This window comes from Neopelma chrysocephalum, unplaced genomic scaffold (assembly GCF_003984885.1).
Source record: "Neopelma chrysocephalum unplaced genomic scaffold, ASM398488v2 Primary Assembly neopelma1_24, whole genome shotgun sequence".
NCBI lineage: Eukaryota > Metazoa > Chordata > Aves > Passeriformes > Pipridae > Neopelma > Neopelma chrysocephalum.
This window is the reverse complement of record NW_020897693.1, coordinates 23,355,765-23,382,393: the sequence shown is the minus strand read 5'-3', so window position 1 is coordinate 23,382,393 and position 26,629 is coordinate 23,355,765. Positions and strand designations below refer to the sequence as shown.

The 26,629-nt window shown below is 40.8% G+C and overlaps 2 protein-coding genes across 5 annotated transcripts in view; one reads left to right on the top strand and one right to left on the bottom strand.

Moving 5' to 3' along the window:
- Nucleotides 1–9,269, top strand: part of VTI1B (vesicle transport through interaction with t-SNAREs 1B) — a 15,007-nt gene extending 5,738 nt beyond the window's left edge. Inside the window, exons 3-7 of one of the 4 annotated variants that reach the window (XR_003538322.1) lie at nucleotides 2,136–2,327; nucleotides 3,663–3,836; nucleotides 5,777–5,838; nucleotides 6,971–7,247; nucleotides 9,083–9,269. Coding sequence is in view for 2 of the 4 variants with exons in the window: in XM_027708353.1 (XP_027564154.1) it covers nucleotides 2,136–2,327; nucleotides 3,663–3,836; nucleotides 5,777–5,838; nucleotides 6,971–7,067 (525 nt within the window). In the remaining 2 variants the exon portion in view is untranslated. Of the gene's footprint in view, nucleotides 1–2,135; nucleotides 2,328–3,662; nucleotides 3,837–5,776; nucleotides 5,839–6,002; nucleotides 6,082–6,970; nucleotides 7,349–9,082 lie in introns of those variants that run through there. The other 3 variants (XR_003538324.1, XM_027708353.1, XM_027708366.1) reach the window with 3 other exon arrangements.
- Nucleotides 7,254–26,629, bottom strand: ARG2 (arginase 2). Its single transcript, XM_027708343.1, has 8 exons — nucleotides 26,508–26,629; nucleotides 26,342–26,414; nucleotides 14,879–15,056; nucleotides 13,910–14,069; nucleotides 10,345–10,439; nucleotides 10,113–10,217; nucleotides 8,567–8,703; nucleotides 7,254–7,676 (listed from the first exon to the last, which is right to left on the bottom strand). The coding sequence occupies exons 1-8, from the start codon at nucleotides 26,622–26,624 to the stop codon at nucleotides 7,471–7,473; spliced, it is 1,071 nt and encodes a 356-aa protein (XP_027564144.1). The 5' UTR covers nucleotides 26,625–26,629; the 3' UTR covers nucleotides 7,254–7,470.

The window sequence follows — 26,629 nt, the reverse complement described above, 5'->3', positions numbered from 1 at the left end:
AACCTGAATGTGCATAAGTCTATGGGACCTGATGAGATGCATCCCAGAGTCCTGAGGGAATTGGCTGCTGTGTTAAGCCACTCTCCATGTATTTGAAAAAGTCATGGCAGTCGGGGAAGTGCCAGGTGACTGGAAAAGGAGAAACATTGCACCCATCTTTAAAAAAGGTAGAAAGGAGGACCCTGGAAACTGCTGACCTGTCATCCTCACCTCTGTGTCTGGGAAGGTCATGGAACAGATCTTCCTAGAAGTTATGCTAAAGCACATGGAGGACAGGGAGATGATTTGAAACAGCCAGTACAGCTTCACCAAGGGAAAGTCCCGCCTGACCAACCCACTGGTCTTCTTGTGAGCAGTGATTCCCTCAGTGGACAAGGGAAGGGCTACAGACGTCATTTATCTGGACTTCTGTAAAGCCTTTGACATGGTCCCCCACTACATCCTTCTCTCTAAATTGGAGAAAAATGGATTTGATGGGCGGACTATAGATGGATAAGGAATTGGTTGGATGGTTATATTCAGAGGGTAGTGGTCAATGGCTCAGAGTCCCGATGGACATCAGGGACAAGTGGTGTCCCTCAGGGGTCCATATTGGGACCAGTCTTCATTAAAGACATAGACAGTAGGATCAAGTGCACCCTCAGGAGATTTGCAGACAACACCAAGATGAGTGGTGCACTTGACACACTTGAAGAACAGGATGCCATCCAGAGGGACCTGGACAAACTTGAGAAGTGGGCCTCTGGGAATCTCATGGGGTTTAATAAGACCAAGTGCAAGGTGCTGCCCCTGGGTCGGAGCAACCCCTGGTATCAGAACAGGCTGGGAGATGAACAGATGGAGAGCAGCCCTGCCAGAAAGGACTTGGGGGTGCTGGTAGATGAGAAGCTGGACATGCAGCCCAGAAAGTGACTTGTATCCTGGGCTGCATCAAAAGCAGCGTGGCCAGCAGGGCGAGGGAGAGGATTCTCCCCCTCCACTCTACCCTTGTGAGACCCCACCTGGGATTCTGCATCCAGATATGGGGTCCCCAGCACAGGAAGGACATTGACCTGTTGGAATGAGCCCAGAGGAGGGCCATGAAGGTGATTAGAGGGATGGAGCACCTCTGCTATGAGGAAGGGCTGAGAGAATTGGGATTGTTCAGCCTGGAGAAGAGGAGACTCTGGGATGGCCTTATTGCAGCCTTTCAGTACCTAAAGGGGGCTACAAGAGAGCTGGAAAGGGACTTTTTACAAGAGCATGTAGTGATAGGACAAGGGGTAATGACTTTAAACTGACAGAGCATAGGTTTAGATTGGATATTAGGAAGAAATTTTTTACTTGGAGGGTAATGAGGCAGTGGAACAGGTTTCCCAGAGAAGTGGTGGATGCCCCATCCCTGGAAGTGTTCAAGGCCAGTTTGGATGGGGCTCTGAGCAACCTGGTCTAGTGGAAGGTGTCCCTGCCCATGGCGTAGGGATTGGAACTAAATGATCTTTAAGGTCTCTTCCAACAAAAACCATTCTGTGATTCTATCTGTGTTGCACAGATATGATACAAAGCTGATACCCACTGTATTATGAGCACAGAAGAAATGAGGCTGTACACACCATTATTTGGTTTTCGGGATTCTCTGCGGAGCCCTCACTGCATTCCCCCTTTATTAACCTCTTTGGGTAAACAGCACCTGGTGTTGCTATTCAGTTAACTAGAATTCCCAGGACTTTTTGCAAACTCAGTGTTTTGATTCACGCACTTCTTCTCAGCTCCAAAGCCAAAATAGTCCCTTTCAGTTCTAATCAACTGAATCCAGGTGCATCTGGCTGAGCTTGATCCCACATTGTATAAATGCTTAAACTATAAGAAAGTGAGAACTGCAAATTTTGAAGTTTAGAGTGATGTTTCAGGGAAAAAAATTCAAGCACTTAAGCTTGGCAACTTTTTTTTTTTCTTGAGGTGTTCTGTGTCTGAAAATCCATGTGGGCGTTGTTGTCCTTGTTACTAGATAGAGGTATAGGGTTTCAGGTTAATCCCCCTCACCCAGTCCAATAAAAACATATGAATCCCTTCATCTGATGGTGAGTTCTGAGTATAGCTGCTGCTGAGAATAGATTTGGTGCTTTAAAAAATAAACATACTTTCTTTTGTTAAAGCTGCGTGAAATGGAGGAAGAACTGAAGTATGCTCCCCTGCCTTTCCGCAACCAAATGATGAGCAAAATCCGAGCGTACAGAAGAGACTTGTCCATGTTCCAGAGAGAGATGAGAAGCACAGATTTGGGACTGGGCCATGGAAGTCAAGGCAATATAAAATATGGAATCTTCTCCACAGAAAATGAACAAAGTGTGAGGATTAGATGTAAATTTTATTTAACTTTGCTGTGATTGTTTAAAAACAATATTGCAGATGTATTGTTTACAGTTTTTCTACTTTAAACCACTTCTGTGCTTTTATAACTCCCCGTATATCTCTCTGCATGTAACATGAATATCTCAGGCAGGAGAAAGAACACCTGGAACTCAGAGGAGAGTTTTGCTGTTCTAAAACAAAGATAGGAGTATAATCAAAATGGAATTCCCTGAAAGCCATGCAGTTAGTAACTTGCACAACATTCTGTACTGAAATGCTTCATTTAATTATCCCCTAAAGAAGTGAAAACATAAAAGTGATGCTACTGACTGAAAAAAAAGGTTAACTTACCTAGTTTTAGTCTCCAAAACTAGCAAAGTGTGAATCATGCATTGTATAGGTTCTTTGGTAAAATTCTCTTTTAAGCAATCTCAGTGTAAGTAATTTTAAGAAAATATAAGAACTCTTGATCCTCTTAGTGCTTTTTTCACTGTGGTTTTGCTGCTACAGTGCAAGAAATATACCAATTTCTTTGTTTACCAGATATGCATAGAGATATCTGAGCTAGTGAGACTGAATCTCCTCATTGTTTTCAAAGTGCTGTGATCTGTACAGAAAGTTCATGGAGGTTGGCTTTTTGTTTGTCTGCCCTAGATAAGGAAGGTTTGAGGGAGGCTTTTTCCTTAGTATTTCCTTCTGCGGTAGCTTGGTAAATTTTTGCATTTCATCCCTCTTGACTGAATCCCCTAAAACTTGAGAGCAGGGTGGTAGCTTTCTGAAGCTTAAGAAAGTACTGTATTTTGAGCTACCTTTTGATCCCAAGGTCAGCAAATATTCCTTATCCTCTAGCCCAGGCTACTGGCATGAAAAGAAGATCTTTGTTACTTAGCAGTCCATCTGTTAGTGCTGTTTGTTTCTAATCCTTTTGACTGTAAACTCTTACTGATCTCCCTGGCAACCAACTGTGAATTCACAAATAAGGCTGACTTTAAGATATGAATGGAAGGACAAGGTAGCATCTGGAAAGAAAGATACTATTCTCATGTAAATGTTCTTTGATGGAAAAGTAAATTGTTGCAAAGGCAATTTTTTGTAACTGTTTTAACTCTTTAGAAGCATATCCTTTTTTGAGATTTAACCAGATTTGGCCATAATCCTACCATATAAACAAGGCTGTGTCAAAATTAACTGGGTCACATCATTTAACATAAGAAGCATGTACAACTAATACAAATGAATGGCCTATGGAGTCACATGCTAACTTTTTAATATGTCAGAAGCCTAATACTTCTGTCTTTGTGCTTAATAGTTAATCATACTTTATTTTTCAGACTAATCTGCAGTCACAGAGGGTGCTGCTTCTCCAGGGAACAGACAGTCTGAACCGAGCCAGTCAGAGCATTGAGCGCTCGCACCGAATTGCTGCTGAAACAGATCAGATTGGCACCGATATAATCGAAGAACTTGGGGAGCAGCGGGAGCAGCTGGAACGCACCAAGAGCAGAGTAAGCAGGGAAACTGTTGGCACTGCTTTGAAACAACCTGATGGTAGTTTTGGGGGAAGTGTATGCCAATAATTACTCTGAGACACTCCCCTAGACATAGTAATCCAATGGGATGTTTCTACAGACCAAATCCAGACTGCCACATTTCTGTGCTGTCCTCATTAAAAGGAAAATAATTACTGTAGAAGGGCCCAAAGCATGGTGGTCAAATGCTGCTGCTGTGCCTGTACAAGATTAGATATAAGCCCTTTAAACCTGCTAAAAAAAAAATAGCATTACTGAAAATATTACAGATTAAAAAATTGCTAAGGAGTTGCCCACCACTAGACTACTAGTAAAAATTTAAATCTAGGAAGCAAATTTAGCAAGTTTTTGTAATTAAATTAAATTTATTAGAAGCATAATTACTTAATTACTATCCTTCCAATATTTGTAGGGAGGGAGAAAGTGGTGTCAGACAAGATGCCTGTTCCTCATCCTTGGTTCAAGACTCTGCTTCAAGAAAGCTTCAAAAACTAGTTCACTTGTTTTGTTTACACATATATGCAAAACTGAAAATTTGATTTTTGAAGTAACAAGCTGATGGGAATTTCTGTGTGTACAAGGGATCCTGAGTGTAAAGCTTTTAGGTGAGTGACTTGTAGGGGGATGACTGAGTTTGGCAAGTAAGCACACTCAGCCAAAACAAAAAGCATACCCCTTTTCTTAGGAGTTCTCTCTACTCATTTCAACAAAGCTTGTAGCTTTTTCATCTGTCATTTCAGTCAGAATTTGATTTGTCCTGTTCCCAAATTTGGGTTGGAGAGCAGGAAAGGAAGTTTATCCTAAGATTTGTAGGTATAGTTTTTGTCCTTTTTCTAATAAAAAATATTATGTCCTTCAAGGGTCTCAGTCTACCAACAGATTGCTCATAGAAGCATGGAATTGTTTAGGTTGGAAAAGATCAAGTCCAGCCATTAACCCAGCACTGCTGTGTTCTTCACGAAACTGTTGTGACCCTTTTAGGCAATGTGTTGCTAAATTGTGTGAACTACACGTTTCAGCTGGAAGCAGACTTTCTTCTTGTTTGTTCTTTCATAGTGAAGACTGGAAATCTACTAAGCTCTGAATGGACTTGGTAGTTTTCTTCCCAGCTTCATCCAGTCCGTCTCAGTGCAAAGCAACATATGTGCAGGGCCAGTTTTCCAGTTGAGGGCAATAGTTTAAACCACAGAGGAGTTGTGCAGGCAGGTGTCTGCAATGTAAGACCTAGCTTACTCTTTCACTTCCCTAGGTTTGGAAGTGGAATAGTAAAATCTTACCTGGAGACCACACATCATGGATCCTGCCTCTGTCTGTGAGGCAACACCTTTTTTAGTTGGCTATAACCTCACTTAATTACGTGCTTCTTAATAGCTGACTGGATACACTAGACAGTTAATTTCTGAGCATTACAAAGTTGAAATGGATCATCTGTTAACAGCTAGAGCTGCTATTGGGTCACTTAGACCTGTCAATGCAACACAGTTCTTTCTTTGCTAGAAACTGAAAGGCATTTCAAAGCAGATCGATATGCGCTGGGAGGGAACATGTCAGTATAATTTTCTTATTTTTCAACTAGAATAATGAAATGAAATTTAATGAAAGGAGCTAATTTCTGATATTTCTAGATTAACTAAAGGGGCAGAAAGAGGTCCTAAATTGCATATCTTTGTATGTATCTCACAGAAAGTATACACAGAAGTCTTACTTCCTCCTTAGAAAAGAGGCAATGATTCCAGATGGTGTTGTGTGTAGAAAGCAATGTTGTCTCAGAATTTTGAGAGTATATGGTTATGCTTGGTCCCATTATTAATTGCAACATTTCAACACCAGCTGCTTTCAGGTGCATTTTTATAGAGCTGGTGTATGTTTGTTCAGCTGATTTCTGTCCTGTTCAAGTAACTTCTGTCTCTGCTTAGTTGGTGAATACAAGTGAGAACTTGAGCAAGAGCCGCAAGATTCTACGTTCGATGTCCAGGAGGTGAGTAGCATGGCTGACAGCCGCATGGAGCATTATTGCCTGCTGGTTTTAGAGGGAAAAAAGTAAGTGTAAGTGTCAGCTGGAACTGCAGGGAGGTTTTAGGGAATGTGTAAATATGTGTGCCCACATGCAGATGCTAATTTGTGTGTTTTCCTCCCTGGTAGTTACTTACAGGCAGTTGAACACTACTGAATTATGCTGCTCAGTCAGGATAATGTGAAATCTTTAACCATCCAAACTGTGGTGAGGACACAAGTTACAGTGAATTGCTAATGGTGACTTTAGGTGCAACTCCTCCTTATTCAGGTTGGAAAAATTGTGCCATAAATCACTGCAGCATTAAGCGAGTTAGATGTCTGATGACACAGACAAATCTGTTTAGGCCACAGCACTGCCCTGGAGTAGCTAGGCTATCCTATGAGACACTCTGAGTCTCATCATATACTATTTTGATGACTAAAGCCTTGGATGCTTAAGTGGATTTGCAGTTTCTTAACTATATTGTTCAGTTGGCCTTACAATCCATGAACTGGTTTATATTTCCAGTAGGTACTTATCCCCTAACAAGCTTTCCTTTACAGCCATTGCTGAAGGAAGTTACGATAATTGTATAATTTTCAATAGTAAAAGCACATTATTATTTTTATATTTTAGTTTTACTTCAACCACATAGTTCCAGGGAAAAGCACCACAATGAGGGTTTTAGCATTTAAGCGACTTTACATGACATTAAAGGATTTAGTATTTAAGTGACTTTATGTGACATTAAAGGATTTAGCATTTAAGTGACATTAAAGACTTCAATTGTTGTTTTCCTCTTTGCCTAATTGAATGAGTAGGCACAGATAGAGCAGTTATTTATCTTTTGTGGGGCAGGGGAAGAGGGACAGAACTGCTACTGTTGAAATAGATTTAAACAATTTCCAGGAAAACATGAGTAGTAAATTGCTGTTTGTCCCCTTCTGCTTGTTAAGAGCTATTTGAAAAGCACTGTGGGGTCTAGCTGAAACAGGCAGTATACTTACAGAAGGTAAGATGGTGATCTAGATCTAGAATCTACTTTCATAAACAAGGGGGGGGGAAGCTATCTTGGATTTTTATTGATTTTTTTTTAATTATTTTTTAACTCTAGAGTAACCACTAATAAGTTGTTGCTGTCAATTATCATCATCCTGGAACTGGCCATCCTAGGAGGTGTGGTCTACTACAAATTCTTCCGCAGCAGATGAATCTTCATGATGGAGATGAACTTTTCCACTGTTGAGGAACAGGATGGGCTGTCTGTTCCCTTTGATTGTCTGAGGATTGAACTGAGTGGTGAGACAGCACATTCACCTGAAACTGTACTGACACTAAAAAGACAGAGAATGGGAGTAAAAGGAAAATGCAGAGATAGACTTGAACTACTGGTAAGATTAAGAAGAAGGTAATAAATATTTTATTGTCTCATTTTGTATATACTTAACTAAATGAATAAATTTTGGTATGTAATAAAGTAGCCACCAATCAATGGAAAAGCTAGTTTATTTAAAAATTGGGAAGTTAACAGTATTTGCCAAGTGTTGACAATCTGTCCACTGAAGTGCCTCAGCCGAGCTCTGCAATGTCCAGTATACCCACTGCTTTGGGTTCTTAAATCCTCACTTGCTCTTCACTGTCAGATTCATCTGGAGAATTGGGTGTTGGGAGTCCATCAAAAGCGGTGTGTGCTCCTTCCCTTGTCTGCCCAAAGCACGATGCTATCACATCAACTGCAAGACTAGCAGTTGCATTTACTGCTTCTTGAGAAGCTCCAAGCAATGGATTGACTTCAACCATGTCTACAGCTGAAAGCATTCCTGTGAAAGTGATTCACAGCTTTGTTACTCTGACAGAGGGTACAACATCCTGCAAGGTCTCTTTAGTAGCCTTTTATTCATTGCAGCAAGTCTGGTATTTGGGCTTGTGACCTACTCTACTCCTTGGACAAGTAAGATTGGCTCTGAAGTGAGGGATGAGGTTATTGTTCTCAGATGCAAGTTTGTGTTTTTAACTTGGTTCTTTCTTACATCACCACTACCTCATTCATTCATGCTTTTAGCATTCAGGAAAACTAAGTTTGTTCCATACACATTTATGAGAGAAATGTTTTTTAATCTTGTTTTCTCCCAGTCCAAAAATGAGGGGATATAAAAAAAAATCTCACCTAGTATTCTTTTGCCATCCTATTCATGATTCTATTGACTCTAGTGTCTTTTACTACAAATAACATTGTTTAAACACATTAAGTAAAATCTCCATGGCATAAGATGAAAAGTCCTCATGTATCGAGTCAACTGCAGTATATTTTGTGAAAGCTTGATTTGTTAGCCTTGAATCCTAGAATGGAACTTCAGATTGTTTAAAATTGTTTGCACCCATTTTTTTATTCTGGATCCCCATTTTTACATCTTACGTCTTTAGGATTAGGGAACAGTATTACACACTTTTGACATTAGTTGTTAATATATTGTGTATTTTATTTCCTTTTTGTAAGTTGAAGTTGTTGATGGTTAAGCTGCTTCCAACACCAAGGGTATTGCTCAACCATTGGACTACTTTCGTCCTTACTAAAGGCTGAATTGACTTTACAGGCACCTTTGCTTTGACTACATTTATCTTATCTAGTTAAGCAGGAAAAACAACCAATATGAGCTCTATGTATCTTGTCCTGTCCTTGCTTAGCCCCATACTGCTGGTCAGCTCCTACCTGTGTTGTGTATTTCCTCTGTGATGTACATGCCTTCTCTGTAAGTTAATCCACCTAGAACAGGAGTCCCCGTTGCTGGAGCCAGTGAGGGATCAAAAGCATCAATGTCAAAACTCAGGTGAATTGGTCTCTGTCTCCTGAGACAGAATAAAACAAGAAAAGCAATCTCAGAACCTTAACTTTTTCTACATGCATTTCCTACTGTCCAGGCTGATCAGCAAAGTAGCGTTGAGCTCCGTGATGCTAAAGGCTTCCCCTATGCCCTATACCATGTCTCATATACATTTAGAAGGATTCTTTTTTTTAAATATCTTTGGACTCTGAAACATCTCTTAGCTCAGTACACATCGGGAAAACTGAAATTCATCTTTCTAGCTTGACTGAGCATCTGCTCAGGTGTGATTTCGTTGAAGATAAGTACTTTAGTTCTAACCACTTTATCTGATATTTGTCTCCTTAGTTGGAAAAATGTAGAGAAATGTATGATACAATCCAGCCTTTTCTCCTTTTGTACAGAAGGCTAGGGTGAAAGGCTGAACCACTGATGTGCATGGCACCTAGGATGGAGGAAGCACCAAGCTTGAGGATTTCACTAACGGCTCAGCAAGTTGAGCATTTTTCAGGTCCATAGTTGAAGACTGCCTCCAAACCATACCATGTAGCCTAGTTGATAAAGAAATAAAGGATAATTTCTAACCTAAAATGTTAGTTACTATATCAAGTCTGCCAACTGCTGACAGCTTAATAAATTGGACACTGCTTGGCACGAGTTATTTAAGCGGTAGACTGTGTACTTCCAACTTACTGCAGATGCTCAGTAGGGAGAAGCATCTGGATTAGCATCTTTTTTACTTGGCACAGCTGCAGCTAGGAAAGGTGAGTACACCTTTAGAAAACAACAGCATGCAGTACAGGTCCTAACCTGTGGTGAGAGGTTACCCTTTCTAACTCTGACCCTCTCCCTGTTCCTTGACTATCGTGATATGCTCCCTGACTGAGTTCCCCAAACTTGAACAAGGTTAGCAGAGACAGCAGTAGTGAACTGCAGTAAGGGAGTGGTTACAGTGAACTTTACCAGCTGCACTGAAAGTAGCAGCCACCACCAGGACAGCATGGGTGAGCACAGTCTAAGGAGGAAGCCTTTAAATGCTTCCACCTCACACACTAACAGCTGAATTCAAGTTACTGTCAAGTTGCTATATTATTTTTTAAAGTGTAGTGGGTATCCTGGACTCTGAGTTGATTCAAACATCAAACTGCAGAAAAATGCAGAATTCCTTAAAAAACAGAACCAAAATGTTTAAAACAGAGCCACAACTGTACTGACTAATGTCACCTGTCTCATAGCTTTTTGCCAAACACTGTGAAATGGTTGCAGGTCAAGATGTGGAAGTCAAGGACTAAAGTCAGTACTAAGACTTCGCAATTTACTGGACATTGTCACAGTTCTGTACAGCTGCCTGACATCAAGTGACCTTCACTTAAATAACTTTCAGGAAAGTAGATATTCAACAAGAGCAGTTTAAATCAGATAATAGTTTGTTACCTGCCCATCAGTTGTTCAAATGTTCTTTCCATAACTTTCCGAATTCCAAGGTGATCAATATCCCTCATGGAAAAATATTGGATGTCATAGTTCTTCAAAATATAGCTGTTAAAATAATTTTTTAAAAACAATTGTTACTAGTCTAAGCTTAAATCTAGCAGTGCTTGTGAACATGATTTCAAGCTCATGATTTCAGCCTTTACAAAAAACCCTTTAATCTAAACCAACTTACTATTCAGCAGGATCCACATCCCTCAAACCAATGTACACAATATCAGATGCTGAAAGACAGGGCTTTATCCAGGAAAAGCCAGGAAGTTGTGGTACCTGAAAGCAATGGTTTGGTATTATGTTAGTTTAATGACATATACAACAAAACTGTATTTAATGCTTCCCTCAGAACTTGGTATTTATTTATAACATCCTTTCTCTAAACAGAGAAACTTGAGAGTGGCATCCTGATGTAATCAGTCCGTCCTTTCAACTCAGGTAAAGTGGTACAACTTTACCTGAGTTGAATGTTAATGGATGAAGTTTTTAACTCTTCTACATTCTCCAGTTTGAAGAGGAGGAATAAAAAGCCCAAATCCACAAGCAGTAAGTAATTATCATCAGTGAGTGTAAGGGGGAATGATAAGAAACTAGATACCCAGATACAGATCACTTACCCAGTGCATTTAATGGCAGTGATGTGTAACTTACCCAGTACATCAGGCTTAAATGGAAAAATGAAAACCAAGGCACCTGTATCTTTTTAGGAGAACCACCAAAGTTATGGAAACTTTGTTCCAAAACCAGTATTAAGAATGGACAAATTCAAAGTAGGAAGTTAAAAACAAAAAAGATTAAAAAAAAGAGCAGGACACGACATTGGGCCTCCACAGTGGGCTACGTCATACTGGTTTTAAAACAGAACTGAAGAGAGCACATCTAGGACAGCAACTGAAAGATTATGAAATCACCATTTTTCAGCTTTGGTAATTAAGTAGTCATGTTATGCAATATAAAAATCATTCAGTTAGTAATATCTACTAAGTTTAGGAGTGCTTTAAATTAACTCATGTTTCTCTTCTTCTCCCTGCTCTGAAAATGGCTACAGCCAACACAGCTGTCATGCAGCAAGGCAGTTTTGTTTCCCTCTTATACTTCTCAATTACTAATTTTATTCTAGTTACAATACTGGATTTGTTTTTGAAGGCTAACACACACATAGCTATATTTAGTTACATTGGGATTAAATTGGCACAGATTATGAAAGTATTTGTTACTCTGGGGCAATGACCTATGAATTCAGAAGAAGGATAAATGGAGACTGCTACGAAAAATAATTCAGGTTTCCAAAATGAACAACTGCAAAACCCATCACCATACCATAAACTGAGCATAGTATTGATAATATTGTCAGATACTCTCTAGTATCAATGATTCAGCAGATTTAATACTGCCAATTTTAAGTACACCTCTTTGACTGTACATAAATAAAACTGCCTTAACTGCCTTTGGCAGGCTGTGTTTTTGCTTTGTTGCAGTAGAAAAGGAGTTGCTGGTAGTAAAACCAAAGGTGCAGGCATTTTCATGGTAAGGCATTAATAGCAGTTTGTGAGTTTGAATGGTTCCAGGAGCCCTGAAGCAGTCAGGAAAGGAGGACAGTCAATTTTTTTGTCCCATTATCGACTTAGCTGCTCTACTACATGAGAGTGAGCCACATGCACTTGTGCACACATATCATGGTTCACTCCAGAAAGTCAAGGCAAGTATTAGCCAGACAAACTATTGGGCAGACTATAGGCAAATGACTGACCAGACAAGCCGAGGCACATTCTGCTACTGCTAAACAGTTGTTTAAAAATTTATGTTGTTGTAGAAGCCTTGTGGTACCAGCAGGATATATGTTGGTTTTCCTTCCTCTAAAGAGGGTAAGAAAACCCCCTGACTGAGTGCACACACGTTTGTGTAGCTGCACACCCAGGTCAAGGGGCTTGTGTCAGATGCTTCTGCACAGCATCCTGACTGCTAGAACTTAGGTGGACTTGTGACAAGATCTCAGAACCAGCACCATGCCTGAGTAGCTTGTCTTTAAGCATAGCCCAATCTTACTCTTTGTTTACTGCTGCCACTGGCAAGAGTCCTGCTCCCCCACTGACCCCAGAAAGCTCACAGTAATCTTTTAGCATGTTGGGGGGCAAGGGGAAATATAAAAAAAAATTACTGCTTTTCTGTGTTGCTCAAGAACTGGAGCTCAGCACACCAGAGATCAGTAATGGATACAGAGGAAGCCAATTTCTCCTCCTTCTCAGCTATCAGAGAACAGTTTTGTTCTGTTCTCACCAAACTGTTCACCTTAGGTGAGCTCCAAAATTCACAAAATTTTCTCTTGCTCTTCCTTTGTCTCCTGCAAAAGTGGGTATAGTTGCCAAAAAGAAAAAAATCACCCCCTTTAACTTATGGGCAAGAAACTAGAAATACAGTAACCTTTTATATTAACTTTCTCATGTTCTGGGGGTATTCCAAAAAGCCCCATTAATTTTGCATTACTTTGGGAATTCCAAATTGTATAGACCACACAAGAATTACTAGAAAGAGGAAGGTATGTAAAAACACCAAGTGACTCTATTGACTTGTGGATGGAAATCATTCAAAAGAATCTGCAGGAGAAGAGCAGAAGAGCTTTAGTATACAACTGCAGTATTGCCATGCTGAACAGGTACTAACACAGCGGTATCTTTAGTAGCCATAAAGATTTTAAACATGCTTGATCTTGTTTGGAAGCAGCATACTTTCAGCAACACAGCACCCCCAAAATTTATCAGAGAGAAAAGAGAAATCTAACAGTAATAACTAGCAATCCAGAGTGCCAGAATAAAGTGGCCAGGTTTTCTGCAGCATCCATTCTCAATATGCAATTCCTGATCCTGCTCCCACTCTCCAGCCTAAGCTTCAGCAGAAGCAGATTGTTGTATTTAAGTCCCTACTACAAAGGCCCTGGCTGCCACTGCCACATCTTCAGTAGATGCTGTTCTGAACAGGTTCCTGAACGGGGCAATACAGCCAAGCCAGAAAGGGTTCACAGGCCATAGGTCAACCTACTGTTAAGCATCTCGACAGCAGTAAAAACAGGCTGTGCACATTCCACGTGTCCCAGTAAACAGCTCTTTTTGATAAATTTGATCTCTTTCCCAGACTATCTCTTTAAAAGCACACTGTAAGCAGGTACAGCTGTTCTGATTTGTAATATTTGCCAGTCGAGCCAACACCAGGGACTAGATCATGCAGGAGCCGCCCTTTTCAGGCCCCAAGGTTGTCAAAACATGGAGAAGCCAAACTAAGCAAAAGCAGCATGCCAGGTATACGGGAACCAGCTGTCACTGGAGGTGAGCTCAGCACAGTTCTCACAGGCTGGCCTGGGGGGAGGTTCCTGCTCATTTGGTAGCAGTGCTGCCGTTGCCCAGCCTGGGCAACAACCCCCCTCATTATGTAGAAGCAACACCACAGTCAGCTGCTGCATACAGCTGGTATGAACTCTGGCTCACTGTACAGCCCACAAGGGGGACAACATGCAGGAAAGCTTTTTCTTATTCTTGTTTCTAAGTGTGTGTATCTATATTTACATGTGTGTGTGGCACTTGTGTATATGTGTGCATGCATGTGCACATATACACACACAATAATACATGTTTTTTGTTGTGCTCAGATAGAAAAGGTCTGCATTTGCAGCAGGTAAGAAAGTATCTCACACCAGAAATGGTAAAGTGTTATGAGGATGCCATACAGGCTAACTGTACAACCAGGATACTTACTTTATCTTGAAGCTCTCTCAAAAGAAATGAGAGAGGTTGTCCATGGAGGCTTCCAGACTGAGTTGTGAGAGGCGTGTTGATATCAGCATGTGCATCCACCCAGATCACTCCAAGGTGTGGGCACTGCCGTGCATGGCCACTGACGGAACCAAGTGCCAAGCTAGAAGTACAGTAGCAAAGTCTTTAGTCACCATTTCTCCTTCAGAAAAACTGGGAAGTCTCTGCAACTTCAGCCATATTGTCATGTTTCCATACATCAGACAGGTGTGACAATAAAAGATGCATCCCATACAAACTGCATGGCACGCGACTATCATGATTCCAGGAGACTCCCAAGTAACTCTATGGGACTATACTTGTAGTGACTGATAAGACAGAGCTCTTAGCTCTGCTGCTGTCAGCCTTCCCACACTCTTAATTTTCACCTGCTCTAGATCCAAATGATCTAGAAAATCTAGTCTGCTATTCACCCATTTTTCATTCTAGTCATGACACCTCTGCCCACAATTCATTCTTACATGCCCTACCTTCTTCAACTAATTCTCAGGCCAAAGGTTAGTGAAAAAGAGGAAAAAGATTCACATGTTATAAGATCTATAACAAAATTGTCTGTGTGCAGGCATTACAAACCTATCCTAAGAGCTGATGGGCAAAAGAGACGTCACAAAATATTCAACAGTAAAGAAACTAAAGCAGTTGCTATAAAGAAACCTGATGACACAAACCTTCCCAAACAGGAAAATCTCATTTGTATGTCTGCAGATCACTGACCAGTCTAGAACTAAGCAGAACTGTCTTAGAAGGTCAGGTTTTTGTAACTGTCTTCTATGTTCCACCCTAAAAGCCCATACTCTATGATACTGCCAGGAAATTACCTCAAATTGTAAGTCTCCTTCTTTTTAATTAAGTTCTTACACTCCAAATGTCAACCTGCAGCATGAACCACTACTTGCTTTTAGTTCAGCTCACCTGTGATCACCTCCTAGCGTCACACATCTGTGTCCAGCAGCTACTGCTCTGCTGACAGCATCAGCCAGTACCTGGCTGGCCAAACCCACCGACCGGGGATACAAAACCAGGTTGTTGTACAGTTCATCGTTGGGAACTTGAGTGAAATCCAAATCTCCAAAGTCATGCACTTGGCATCCTGGGAACACAGCAGCAAAAGGAGAAAGTGAGTTACTCAGGTAAGTTCCCAGAAAAATGTTCAAAATGAGAAAATCAGTTGGCAAAGTATGAAAGGAACAACAGGAAGGGAATGGATCCATTTGACTCTTTGCATGCCCTTGCAAACTGTCACAGCTTTATAGATTAGAAAGCTTAAGACAACGTTATCACTTTAATTTAGCGATAAGCTAAGCTATGCCAGTCATAAAAAGTCACTTAGAAAAACAGTTTGGGGGTTTTTAATTATTTCTTGGCCATTTTTAACATGAAAAATTACAGTTTGTATTGCCATCTTCCTTCCCATTTAGATAGTATACAGCCTTAAATGAGCTCAGCTGCTCAAAGATGCTTAGGACTACACGTTTCACTAACTACATCCAAGTCCTAACAGTTATCTTCCATTTTCAAGGCCCAAAAAAATCCAGGCAATTGTATCATGAAGCTCCATCTTCAGATTAGTGTAAAACAAAGACCCAACCATGCCATCTGTCATTGCACTTTAAAGAATTGGTTAAAACTTTAAAGGCAGGCCACACACAGCAGATTCTAGCAAGTGTGTTTAGAGAAGTATCAAGTGTTCAAGAGTTTCTTTCTACTTTACCCTGCCATCCTCCCTGTTCCCATTGTAGGGCAAAAAGACTTTGTTCAGCTTCTGAATAAAAAAAGCCATTAGTTTCCTAGGATCACATCAGGTTCATATACCTTAACATGTGGCTATGGTAGAGATAGATGGACAGAATTTTGGGGTCCAAAATTCTATGATCTTGTCCACTTTTTGTACACATGGTACTTTCATAACTTCCTCTAATTATTTTTATAGAAAAGCCTAATGTCTGTTAAAGACATTAGATGCCTTCAGGTTTTGTTACTATCTTCTTTACTACTATCTACTATTTTGTTACTATCTTAGGGTTCATAAACTTTGTAGCAGTTTCTTTTCTCAGTTTTGTGCATCCCTCTTCTTTAGGCCCACTGTTTTTATGTGCTTGCAGAGGACAGCTCAAGTTTCCCAGGGAGATGAATGTTTTCAGTCAACTATCCAAAGGCTATCTGATTAAGATACAGTTAATTTCAGAAGTACATGCTAATCCAATACTCAAACATTAATATCTTCTCTTCCTACTATTTGTTTTAATTGTGCCTAGTGTTTTGAAATCTAAAATTAAATGACCTTAGGGCAAAGGGAAAGCTTAGTGAATAGATAGTATACAAACAAAAAAAATGTGCACACGTGCATACACACTTCTGATCAGTTTGGGATACATGGTTTAACCACATACGGTGAATTTTTTTTGTCTGATCAGATAATAAAGAGATGAAATCAACATGGACTTTGGTCTTAATGCTTACCAAACAAAGAAAAATAGTTAATGTCAAATTATTAATTATTGACGTATTCCTTAGCTTCTATTTACACTCTCAGATATTAGTCCAAAACTTAAAGACCTGAATTGTTTTCCATTTCATCTGCCTGCTTGCATGTAGTTTTGATTTAAGAAATAAAAAACTTAAACTTTCTCAACTACATTATTTTGCGCAACACAGAAATTGCTCAATGAACAGACATGCTGTAGTGCACTGCAATGTCGTGGATCTTGCTGTTATTTGGCCATCAGTGAAAGACTTTATGATGTACCTGACCAAGCAATATCCTCTTACTTTCTTTGTAGTTGGGGCAATAAGATACTAACACTTATAAATTAACAGCTTTCTAAATCAGCACAGAAAGTTAAGATGAAGAATATATGGGGCCTTTTAAAAGACAGTAGATGCAAGTCCTGAAAGCTAGGGAAAGCTGTGGGCAGATAGAAAAGCCAGCTTCCTTACATTCATTAGAAAGCACAGCATCCACACCATTTGTCAGTAAAACAGATTAGGTCTAGCCAGAATTGAAGTTCTTTTAAAATGAAACTACCATACAGTACTTACGGAGTAAACACTACAGACATTTTGCTAGTAACTAAATAATATGAAATTAAATGTGATCAAAAGTCTTTTGTTCACACTTTCAAGCTGTAACAGAAATTACATTCAAATGAAAAGTATATTCTGTTTGATCCATTAGTCAATTATCAACAGCACATAATTTATAACACAGAAAATTTATAACAACCAAATCCATACAAGTCAGCTCCATCAGCATTCTAGCTTAAGAGGAGATCCCTTTCCCTTTTTGAAGTGAGAGAAACAAAAAAGCAGGCCTGAATAGTCTGTTTCTGTTACAGGAGCGTGAAAGATATCAGGGAGATAAAGGTGCAATCTGAGTATGAACACAGTATAGTTCCATAACTAAGATGCACATATACACAACAGTCCTGTCAGTATGAATGACCAGCTTGTAAAGGCAGCACCCTCTCTTCTACGGCTTAGGAGTGCAATCCCCCCTCTGACTGAGTTTCATCAACAGCGCTGCCTGGCAGCGTATTTCAGCCAAAAATTAATAAATTCACTTGAAATAGTTTGTACAGTAGATCCTGTTAACCTAGATTCCTAGGTTAACTTCTTTTGACCAGTATAGGTTAGGGAAAGGTCACGCAGGCATTCAACCAGCAGACCAGGGGATGGACAGCAGTCATTTATCCGGCATGCACAGCCAGAACCAGAACCTTACCTGTACCAGGTAAAAGAAATCCACATTTTTGCTACTTAGAAGCCTTATTCAGACTTAAAGAAAAAAAAAAGGTAGAAATACTAATTAAAAACATACTTAAGAAAATAAAGTTCCCTGCATGCCTTTTCAAATAAGTTACTGATGTAGTACTCGGGCTCAACTCGATGCTTATAACAGCGGCATAAGATGTCATATAGCTTTGCTAAAAGGCAAGGCTAAAGATCACTTCCTATCATCTTAAGCAAAATACACACAGTAGGCAGCAGTTACTACAGTAATTTCCCTGCACAGATTTAGAGACAACTTTCTTCTGTAAAAACAGGTGGCATTTAACTGGAAAACATCTGGGCAGCAGCAGGGAAAGCCTCCCCTCCAGTCCTCCTCTACTAGGAAACTGCACCGGTGATAGAAGCAGCAAACTGACAGTAGAAGATTCAGCTTTCCAAATCCAGGCTGTCTGCTGACATTGCCCCATGGCACTCTCCTATAACAAATATTACAGCTCTACAAGGCAGCAAATGGGAACTGGAACAAAACTACATGGAACATGATATAGAAATGGTCTCCCAACACTGCCAGTTTACACTGGATCTTTGTACGCTGGACATTTTAAAAAGTCCTAAATTAATGGGAAAAGTAAATCTTTCCTCTTCAGGGTGAACTACTTCAAAAGAATCTGGAAATCTCAGGTAATAGAGCTTACTTCATACTATGTGTTATATAAAGCTGTTTACATGAAAGCACCACTCCTGCAAACTGTTTTCTCAGATTATAGACCCATTTATCAAATCACCAGATACAGAAAGGCTTTTTCAGAAGCAATGGCTATCATGAACAATGTTTATAGACAAACTTAACATTTTACTTCCCGTGAACAAAACAAAGTTAACATCCTTTTCAGTAGTATAAGTCTATTGGCTTATGGTGCAGATTCTATAATCCTTTCTCAGAGACACTGTCAAAATGTTACACAACAGCAAACAAATGGCTCAATTCATTATGAGCAGTGCATTCCGAAGAGTTTTTTTAAAGACAGTTTTAACCATCCAGCATTATCCAGGGGGTGTGTGTGTTAAAACTATACAAACAAAGTGCAAAGTTAGGCTAGCAACTAGGTTAGCAAGGTTCTTACTACAAGAGACTCAGAGTTCAGCAGCCTAGTTTAATCATAACCTTCTTGCTTGGAAGTTCATTACACAGCATCTAATTCTCTTTAAACTGAATATGTATCTGCTGGAAGAAATCTCCTACTGGATACAGACATTGGTTAAATAAGTTTCCGTCATCTCTAAAATTTCACTTCCTAAAAGGCAAGTTCTTGTCTGAGCAATTCCCACCCATTTGGAATTTTGAAAGGTCTGGTTTAAGACAAAGTTTCTGTAGTGTATGATTTTAAAGGCTTCAGCTCATAAAACAGCAACAAGCAAACCCAATTCCAACTGCTACCATAAGCCTCTAGTCTCAGGTTGTCCCTTGTTTGAAATGAGGAAAAAAAAGTATTTTGCCAACCCCAAATCGAGCAGCCACCTCATTTCCCTTTGAAAACTGCTTGTAACTTCAATCTCTTATGAAATCCAGTACATTTGACCTGAAGAGGTCTTCAAAAACGTCAGTATCGGGTGTTGGGAAACATTTGCACTGTGGCTTGCATCAGAGAGAAGGGTGTAGCTATTGCGTCTGCCACATAACCAAACCCTGCACAAGTTCTAATTCCCTCAAATAAGCTTAACCCAGAAGCAGTTCCTGATAACTAGAGCACAGTGGGAGACTTACAGCCACAGGGAATCATAATGCCAAAACAACTTTCCTCAGCAACAAGCACCTTGTGCTTTAGGTTGCTACAGAATTAAGTAGTTATTATATTAGTTAACCCAGACAGGTAACACTTGAGAGGAAGGGAGAGTAGAATATATCAGAGGTTGCTGAAGTTGCCTTCTTCCAGCTGCAAGAAACTAACCACTAATCTAATCACTTCTTCCTATTCAAATGAAACTTAACTCATTACCTAAGTTTTCCCTCTGTCATCTCCCTTCGTGCCCCTCCCCAATAACTCCACTCCTTCAATACCATTCATAGTAGTAAAAATAAAACAGCATGTGATCTGAATTTACTCCAATCCAGAGAGAATTATATATGTGCAGAAATTCAGCTGTCATGTATTAAAACTAATTTTATAATATAAAAATATCAAGGCTGAAGGGCATCAACATAAACCCCCAAGAGCTCTGTTCATTGGTCCTTGAATCTAGTCTCCCTTTATTGAAAAATTAGAAAGAAATAATTAGTTCAGATTCCCTGATCTTCATCAGCATAGCTTAATTTTTTAATTAAACTGATGCATGAAACAATTACAGTTAAAGCACCAAGTGACATTTACCCCAAATTAACAAAGTTTCTTTTAAAGCCAACTTCATAGATAATTCATAACCTCGACTGTGCATCAGCCAAGTGGAAGAGGGAAAAACAAACATCAAATCAATGACTGACACAAAGCTTTTTGTTCCAAAGCAAAACCAAGCAGATTTACACTCCCTCAGTGTGGGGAAGGGAAGATAATCAGAATCAACCTACTGCAAGGACTGCTGACTCTACACATTTTCACTGTTGGCATTTTTCTTGTAACTTCCAAGGCTAGTTGCAAATATCAAGAGGTACAGCATTCCAAAGGGTAAACCATAACTGCTGTCAGAGCACACTTCTCCAGCTCTAGAAGCTCAGCCTCTCATGCTCAAGGCAAGCTAGCAGATGAGGTCTGTGGAGAAGCAGTAACCTAAAAACAGCCTCGGTAGAGGCTTTCCTAAACAGCTCTCCTCCAAAACCCCAGCAGGGCTCCTTCTGCCTGCCTGGTCATCAGAGCTGGTTCCTGGCTGCCTTCCCTCATGGAATGGAGCAGCACCTGCCCTGATGCATTCTGACAACTGGCATAATTTCAAAGATTCATTGCAAATGCCAGTTACAACCAGCCCATTTGGCTGTGCTTTGATTTTTGTCAAACCACTGGTCTTTGAAGCTAACCAATCATGGCTAGTCCATGTTTGAGAAGTAAACAAGAATAAGAGTGTCTTGGATCTTTATCTATCCCTGTATATGAAAAAAAAAAGTAATTTATTCTAGTTCCAAAAATATGCTACAGTACTACATAAGCATGTTTCACTGCTATTATTAAACAGAAGTGTTTAGGCATGCTTGTGTCTAAGGGAAAGAAAGGAAAGAGGACTGCCATTTACCCATTCTGTTTCAGGGGGAAAAAGTGGGGGGGGAGAGAGCATGCCTGGGTAAAAAAAGTGCATTCCTATTTCTGCTTTGTAGGGCAGAAGACTTAGCTGTTAGTCTAACCTCTTCATGCTATATCCAAAATCATTTTTCCCAGAGAATGTCCCTAGCAAATGAATACTTAGCTTTGATAGTACTGACACCAGATGCAATCAGAAAAAAAAAAAACAAACAAAAAAAACCCAAACAAAATCACCAGCAGTAGCATTTCTTATCTCAGCAATGCAGAGATCTAACTAAACAACATGTTGCTTAAGTGCCAGCAGTTGTTTAAAATTTTGTCTGTCTCCCATTTCAACTTTATCAACAGCAGAAAATGTGAGGACAGTCTAAAAGAGCCAGATCTTGATGCCATCTATACAATGAATTTAGACTTTATTGGAATTCTACAGATTAGAGATATTTGACTAATGTCTTTACGAGCCTAAAATACTAAGGTTTTAAGAGAAACAGTTGAGGTAAGAGCTAGTGCTAAACTAGAATCTAATCCAAGAACACTGCATTCCTGACAGATCTTGTTTCTAACATAAATGGGTCTTTGTCAAACTACAGACTGTAAATGCAATCTTAACTCAAATATAGGCAAGCAGAATAATACAATTATCAAATTCTTCAGGGATACAGGCAACTCTTTAAACACATATTTACTGGATGGACTGATGAAAGTTATTTTCCCAAAAATGCAGCTGTGACTCTTGCCACTGCACATGTGCTGAACCCCAGTACCTGTATGCATAGTTGGTACATAATCAAAAAACTGCTTATCTTCCTCCTAAACTCTTCACTCAAGAAGATTTAGGTGGAAAAAGAGGAGATATATGTAGAATAAGCTGCTTCATGATTTATTGGTAAGACTGAAACTAACCATATGGGCTATGCTGATGAGACAGCAAAGTTGAATTCTATTTTTGGCAGCAGATGTCAATAGGAGTCCAATGGTTTTGGGCAAAGCAGGAGCATAACTCCAGTGATATGGGGATTAGCAGCTCCACTCCTCTTTTAGAGGAGGTTACTCCTTTCTGAGTCACTATTCTGACCTCATGAAACCTATCGCTGAAGAACTTTTTCTGGTCAAACAAAAGAATAGTGAGATGACGTTCATTCTCTGTGACAAATCCAGTTCTACTCTGTGTGTAAGCCATGTCTCTGCAGTCCACCAACTTGTCAAGCCAGCAACTCAGATCCAAACTTTGTTAATCAATTCTATAGTAATCCAAGCCTGACTAAACTCAGCAACCCAGCTGTATCCAGCTCTAAATAAAGAAAAAAAATTTAATCCAACAATCAACAACAGTCAACAAGAATGAATACTTGGGAAGAAATCATACTAAAGTTGTTCCCATGTTAGCAAGAGCAGAGGTGCTTTAAGTCACATCAGGTGCTACAGAAGACACAGCAGCTATCCATTTTTTAAAAAAATTTGAGAAAGATCCTTCTTTCCTTCAAGTAAGAGGACTAGGCAACACCCTGGATTAAAGTTTGATTAGATACTCTGCCTAATCTGCAGCAAACAGGAGAGGTCCAAGAAATTCTCACTTTAAAAACCTTCATACTTAGCACTTTCTATAGCTTAGGTCAAGTGCATCTGTTACTTATCTTCCCCACTCCTTCCCACCAAAAGTCCAAGAGACTCCACATACTGCACCTATTTCTGTTTACTGTCAGAGCAATACACAGCCCTACATGCTTTTCTCCCCCATGCCAAGGAGTTATGGGTCTCTATTTCCACGTAGCACTTTTACTTCTTTGGCAAGATGGAAGGGTCCTTTAAGGTGATAATATTTTAGCTTCCCTTAGGAGAAGAACAAAGCCAACAGACAAACACCACCAAGGTGAATAAAAATCCCCACAGGCATAGTCAGTTATATCTTAAATTATCCCTGCTAGACTTGCACACTCACTGTTTTTGGCTTGGGAGCTGGACTCCTGCTACAGTAACTCTCTTCCCGAGTACACCTCCAGCTACTACCAACACGTAACAGTGTTCTCTCTGCTTCTAACAAGGGGATGAAAGTCAAGTTGGTGGCTCAGATTCATCTCTGACAGTCTGGTGCAGACTAATGATAACATCTGCCTCTGAGCTCCCTCCTCGTATTTCAGCCTAAGCATAAACAAGCCATTCATAGGCAGTCACTACTTGAGGCAGTGAAGAAGTTACCATACCATGTAAGTATAGTCACACAATCTTTCAAGGGAGGGATCCCCCCACCCCCCAAAAACAGAATAGAGCTCAGAACACTGCAATAAGACTATGAAAGAACAGAAATTAGGATAGGATGAAAGGAACAACAAAATTGTCTCCCAAATACACCAGCCAGTGAAATCAAAGTGCAAAACAATGCAAAAAGAGGAAACAGAAATATCTCTCTCTGATGTGGCTTGAGCACTATAAACTGAAGCCACTGAATCAGGCACACATGGATATGAAAAGCCATGTGGCTGCTCCATATTCAAAGGAACAAACACAGTACATACATCTCACTATCTGAATGCTACCTTTTAGAGGACACTCCAGAGCACATTCATTTTATACAGGTTGAATTGAACTTGAATTACGAATGGAAAATTAATAAACCAAACTTTAAAATTCCAGGCAAACAGAAGAGTCTGGTCACCAGAAATCTCTTCCACTTCAAACAAGGCAAGAGCAATTTTGACAGTTACTGTTAATACAGAGTTTTCATTACAGGAACACTGCCTGTTTCCTCCATCTATACTTCTTTAGACTACCCAGAATCCACCCTTGCTCTTCTACTGGGAAGCATCATTCCACATCTGACCTCACGCCTGGTTCCAAACTTGTAATGACAAGGAAAATCAAAGTTACAGCATTCTCTCACATCTGAGGAGGGAATGAGGGCATGCAACGACAAACACTTTCCACATGCACATACACACACCATAGACCCTATGGTCACAAATGCTTCAAAATCAGCCAATTTGACAAAGACCTCTATCTTAGATAAATGTTATTTCTTTTTAGTGGAGAAACATGGTCTGCTGCAGTATAATTTGCCTGTTCCTGGAAAACAATCAAGATCTCATGAAAATTATTAACTCTTGTAACAAAACAGATAAATAGAACATTCAAGTTAATAATGAGAATAATACTGTGGCTCCATTGCCTTCTTCAAAGTATGAGAAGAAAAATATAGTGTTAGAAAGACAAAGCAGTTAAAGTTTTACTGCCACTTCAGCATACCACAGGACTCCAAGTAATGGCACTATCATCACAGTACTACAGCCAAAGCTATGCTGCCAACCCAAGAAAGAAAAATAAACAGCCCCCACACAAAACCAAGCATTTGTTAAGTAAGTTTCCATGAACAACATATGTGTACAATAGAAAAGGCTACATGGTAGTGTCCTCCTCTATCTACCACCCTACCCTCAAGCAAATTGTCTTTGCTCTGTAAACCACTCCTCTGTGCATGCTGGTGACTGCCATTGTTTCAGGATGGGTCCTCACAGTAGAACCTGTTCTTTAAAGAGCTGCAGAGATTTAAGCAGCAGTAAACCAACCCCGACTGACAAAAACAGACCAACCCTACCCTAGTGGAAGAACATGCCAGCAATAGGAAACTGCAATTGCAGAAGGAAGAAATTGTAAGGGAACAGCAACAAAATACCTCCATGAGCATTACTGATTGATGAGCAAACAGTCTATAAGCAACTAAACGGTCAAAGTATTTTTCACCTTCCCCCTTTTTTTTTTCAGTTTAGCTTGCTTCATTTCTATCCCCACAACATTTTGTCACTGGAATCCAGAAAAAAACTTGAATTCTCTTTTTTTTCTATCTTCTACAAGTTCCTTTGAAGTGAGCTTATGTCATGCAAGTGAGAGGGCTTTTTCTCCCAGTTCTTAAATTTGTCAGGTTTTGTGGTTTTTCCTTTTTTTTTTTCTGCTAAAGAATTCTTACAAAATGGAAATATTAGCTCTGAACCACTTGAAAGAGAACTCCAAGCCTTCCATTATAAAAGTCTGTTATTAATATGAAATAAACTGTTGCCTACAGTCTTATTTTGAGTAACATCCTCCTTTCAAATCTGGTAACTTGCTAGTTTTAAATAAACTCTAAGCTCAGTAACTATTCCAGTATATAAAACTTCTTTTAGATGCCCTCTTCAACATTTTCTGAGCTTACATACCATGCTCAGTAGAATTCAAATATTGCCAAGGACAGCATGTGTCTCTACTTTGCACAAAACAAGACAGGAAGAGAATGCCTACTCACCTCATTGCAAATTGGGACTTTTCAACTTATGAATCACAAGATATGCAGGATAAGCCTACAGGACTTACCAGAATAAGGACTACACAGAATAATTGCTTTTGTTTTGAAAAGATCTTAAAATTCAGAATAAAATTTCTAGAGGATTATTAGGCGATTATCTCTGTATGCATCTTAACTCCACTGACTAACCACACAGAGAGCAGATAACAGTTCTTTCTGTGGTCCAGCCCTGCAATCCATCCCCATCATACTGTTTTCAGTTAACACTTCCTAGGTTAAAGATTCTCCAAGACAGAGTTTGGCTTTACAAGTTTCTATCCCTCATGTCCTGTTTCTAATAACTGTGATACAGTGTTCTGCAGGTCTCAGCTCGTAGAAGGAACAGATGGAGAAGTTGAATCACAAATAAGTGCATGGGTTTCCTGGCACAAAAAGGCCAGAAACTCTCCATTCACAAAGTGGTATTTGCAAGTTTTCAAAGTAAAGGTACAGGCAAGACCTCATACACAAAACTGCAGATTTCTCCAGAAAGCTCTGAATTTCATCACCCGAAAGCACACAAGCATTTTAGGAACAAGCCACGTAGTTGGTAAGGTACATGGGAGAGAAAAAAAAAAAAACAACAACGAAAGAAAATCCCAAACCCCCCACCCATACAGTGTGAGAAACCGAGGATCTCGTCAAGGGTTACTTGGCTGGATGCACAGAGCGTTTCGAATGGCCTCTGGCTTCTCCAGCTTTCCCGGAGTCACCACGGGAACAGCACACGCCCCACGTGCCGGAGCAGCGCTCGCTGTGCGGCACAGCCGCTCCCGGCTCCCCGCTGCTCCCGAGCAGCCGGAGCGCATCGCTCGGGGAGCTGGAGCATCGGCCTCTCTTTGTTCTAGGGGACCCCGCGAGGCCCCGACGCGACTCCGCCGGGTGCGGAATGCGACAAGCCTCTCCCTCCCGGAACCGCGGCCAGGCTGCGGGCATCGCCGGCCCCAGGGCAGGGCGGGTTCCCAGGGGGACTGGAAGCAGGACCCGTCTCCCCGCACCCCGCAGCGAGCGGCTAAGTCACGCTTTCCCGAAAGGGGAGGGGGGCGATGCGGACATCCCCGCAGTCCCCGCCGCCACCCCGCCCCGCCGCGCCGCGCGGTGCCTCACCGAGCCCGGCCAGCCGCTCCACCAGCCCCGCGGCGCGGAGGGTCGCGGGGCCGTGGTCCACTCCCCGCCGCTTCTGCGAGACAAAGAGAAGGGGAACGCGTCAGACAGCGCTGCCCGCAGCCAGGCGCTGCCCGCAGCCAGGCGCCCCCCGCCCCGCGGTGCCCACCTGCCCCCGGGACAGCGGCGCTCCCACCAGCGCCACGGAGCGCGCGCGCCGGGGCGGCTGCGGCGCCGCGTCCGCCCGCGTGCGCAGGAGCCGCGCGAGGCCGCCGCGCAGGGACATGGCGC

Excerpts from the sequence above, each read along its gene's own strand:
- ARG2 (XM_027708343.1), bottom strand. The coding sequence starts at position 26,624 with ATGTCCCTGCGCGGCGGCCTCGCGCGGCTCCTGCGCACGCGGGCGGAC. Across the intron at positions 15,057-26,341 it reads GGAGCGGCTGGCCGGGCTCG|GATGCCAAGTGCATGACTTT; the intron begins GTGAGGCACCGC and ends CTGTGTTCCCAG. Across the intron at positions 10,440-13,909 it reads TGAGAGAGCTTCAAGATAAA|GTACCACAACTTCCTGGCTT; the intron begins GTAAGTATCCTG and ends CATTGCTTTCAG.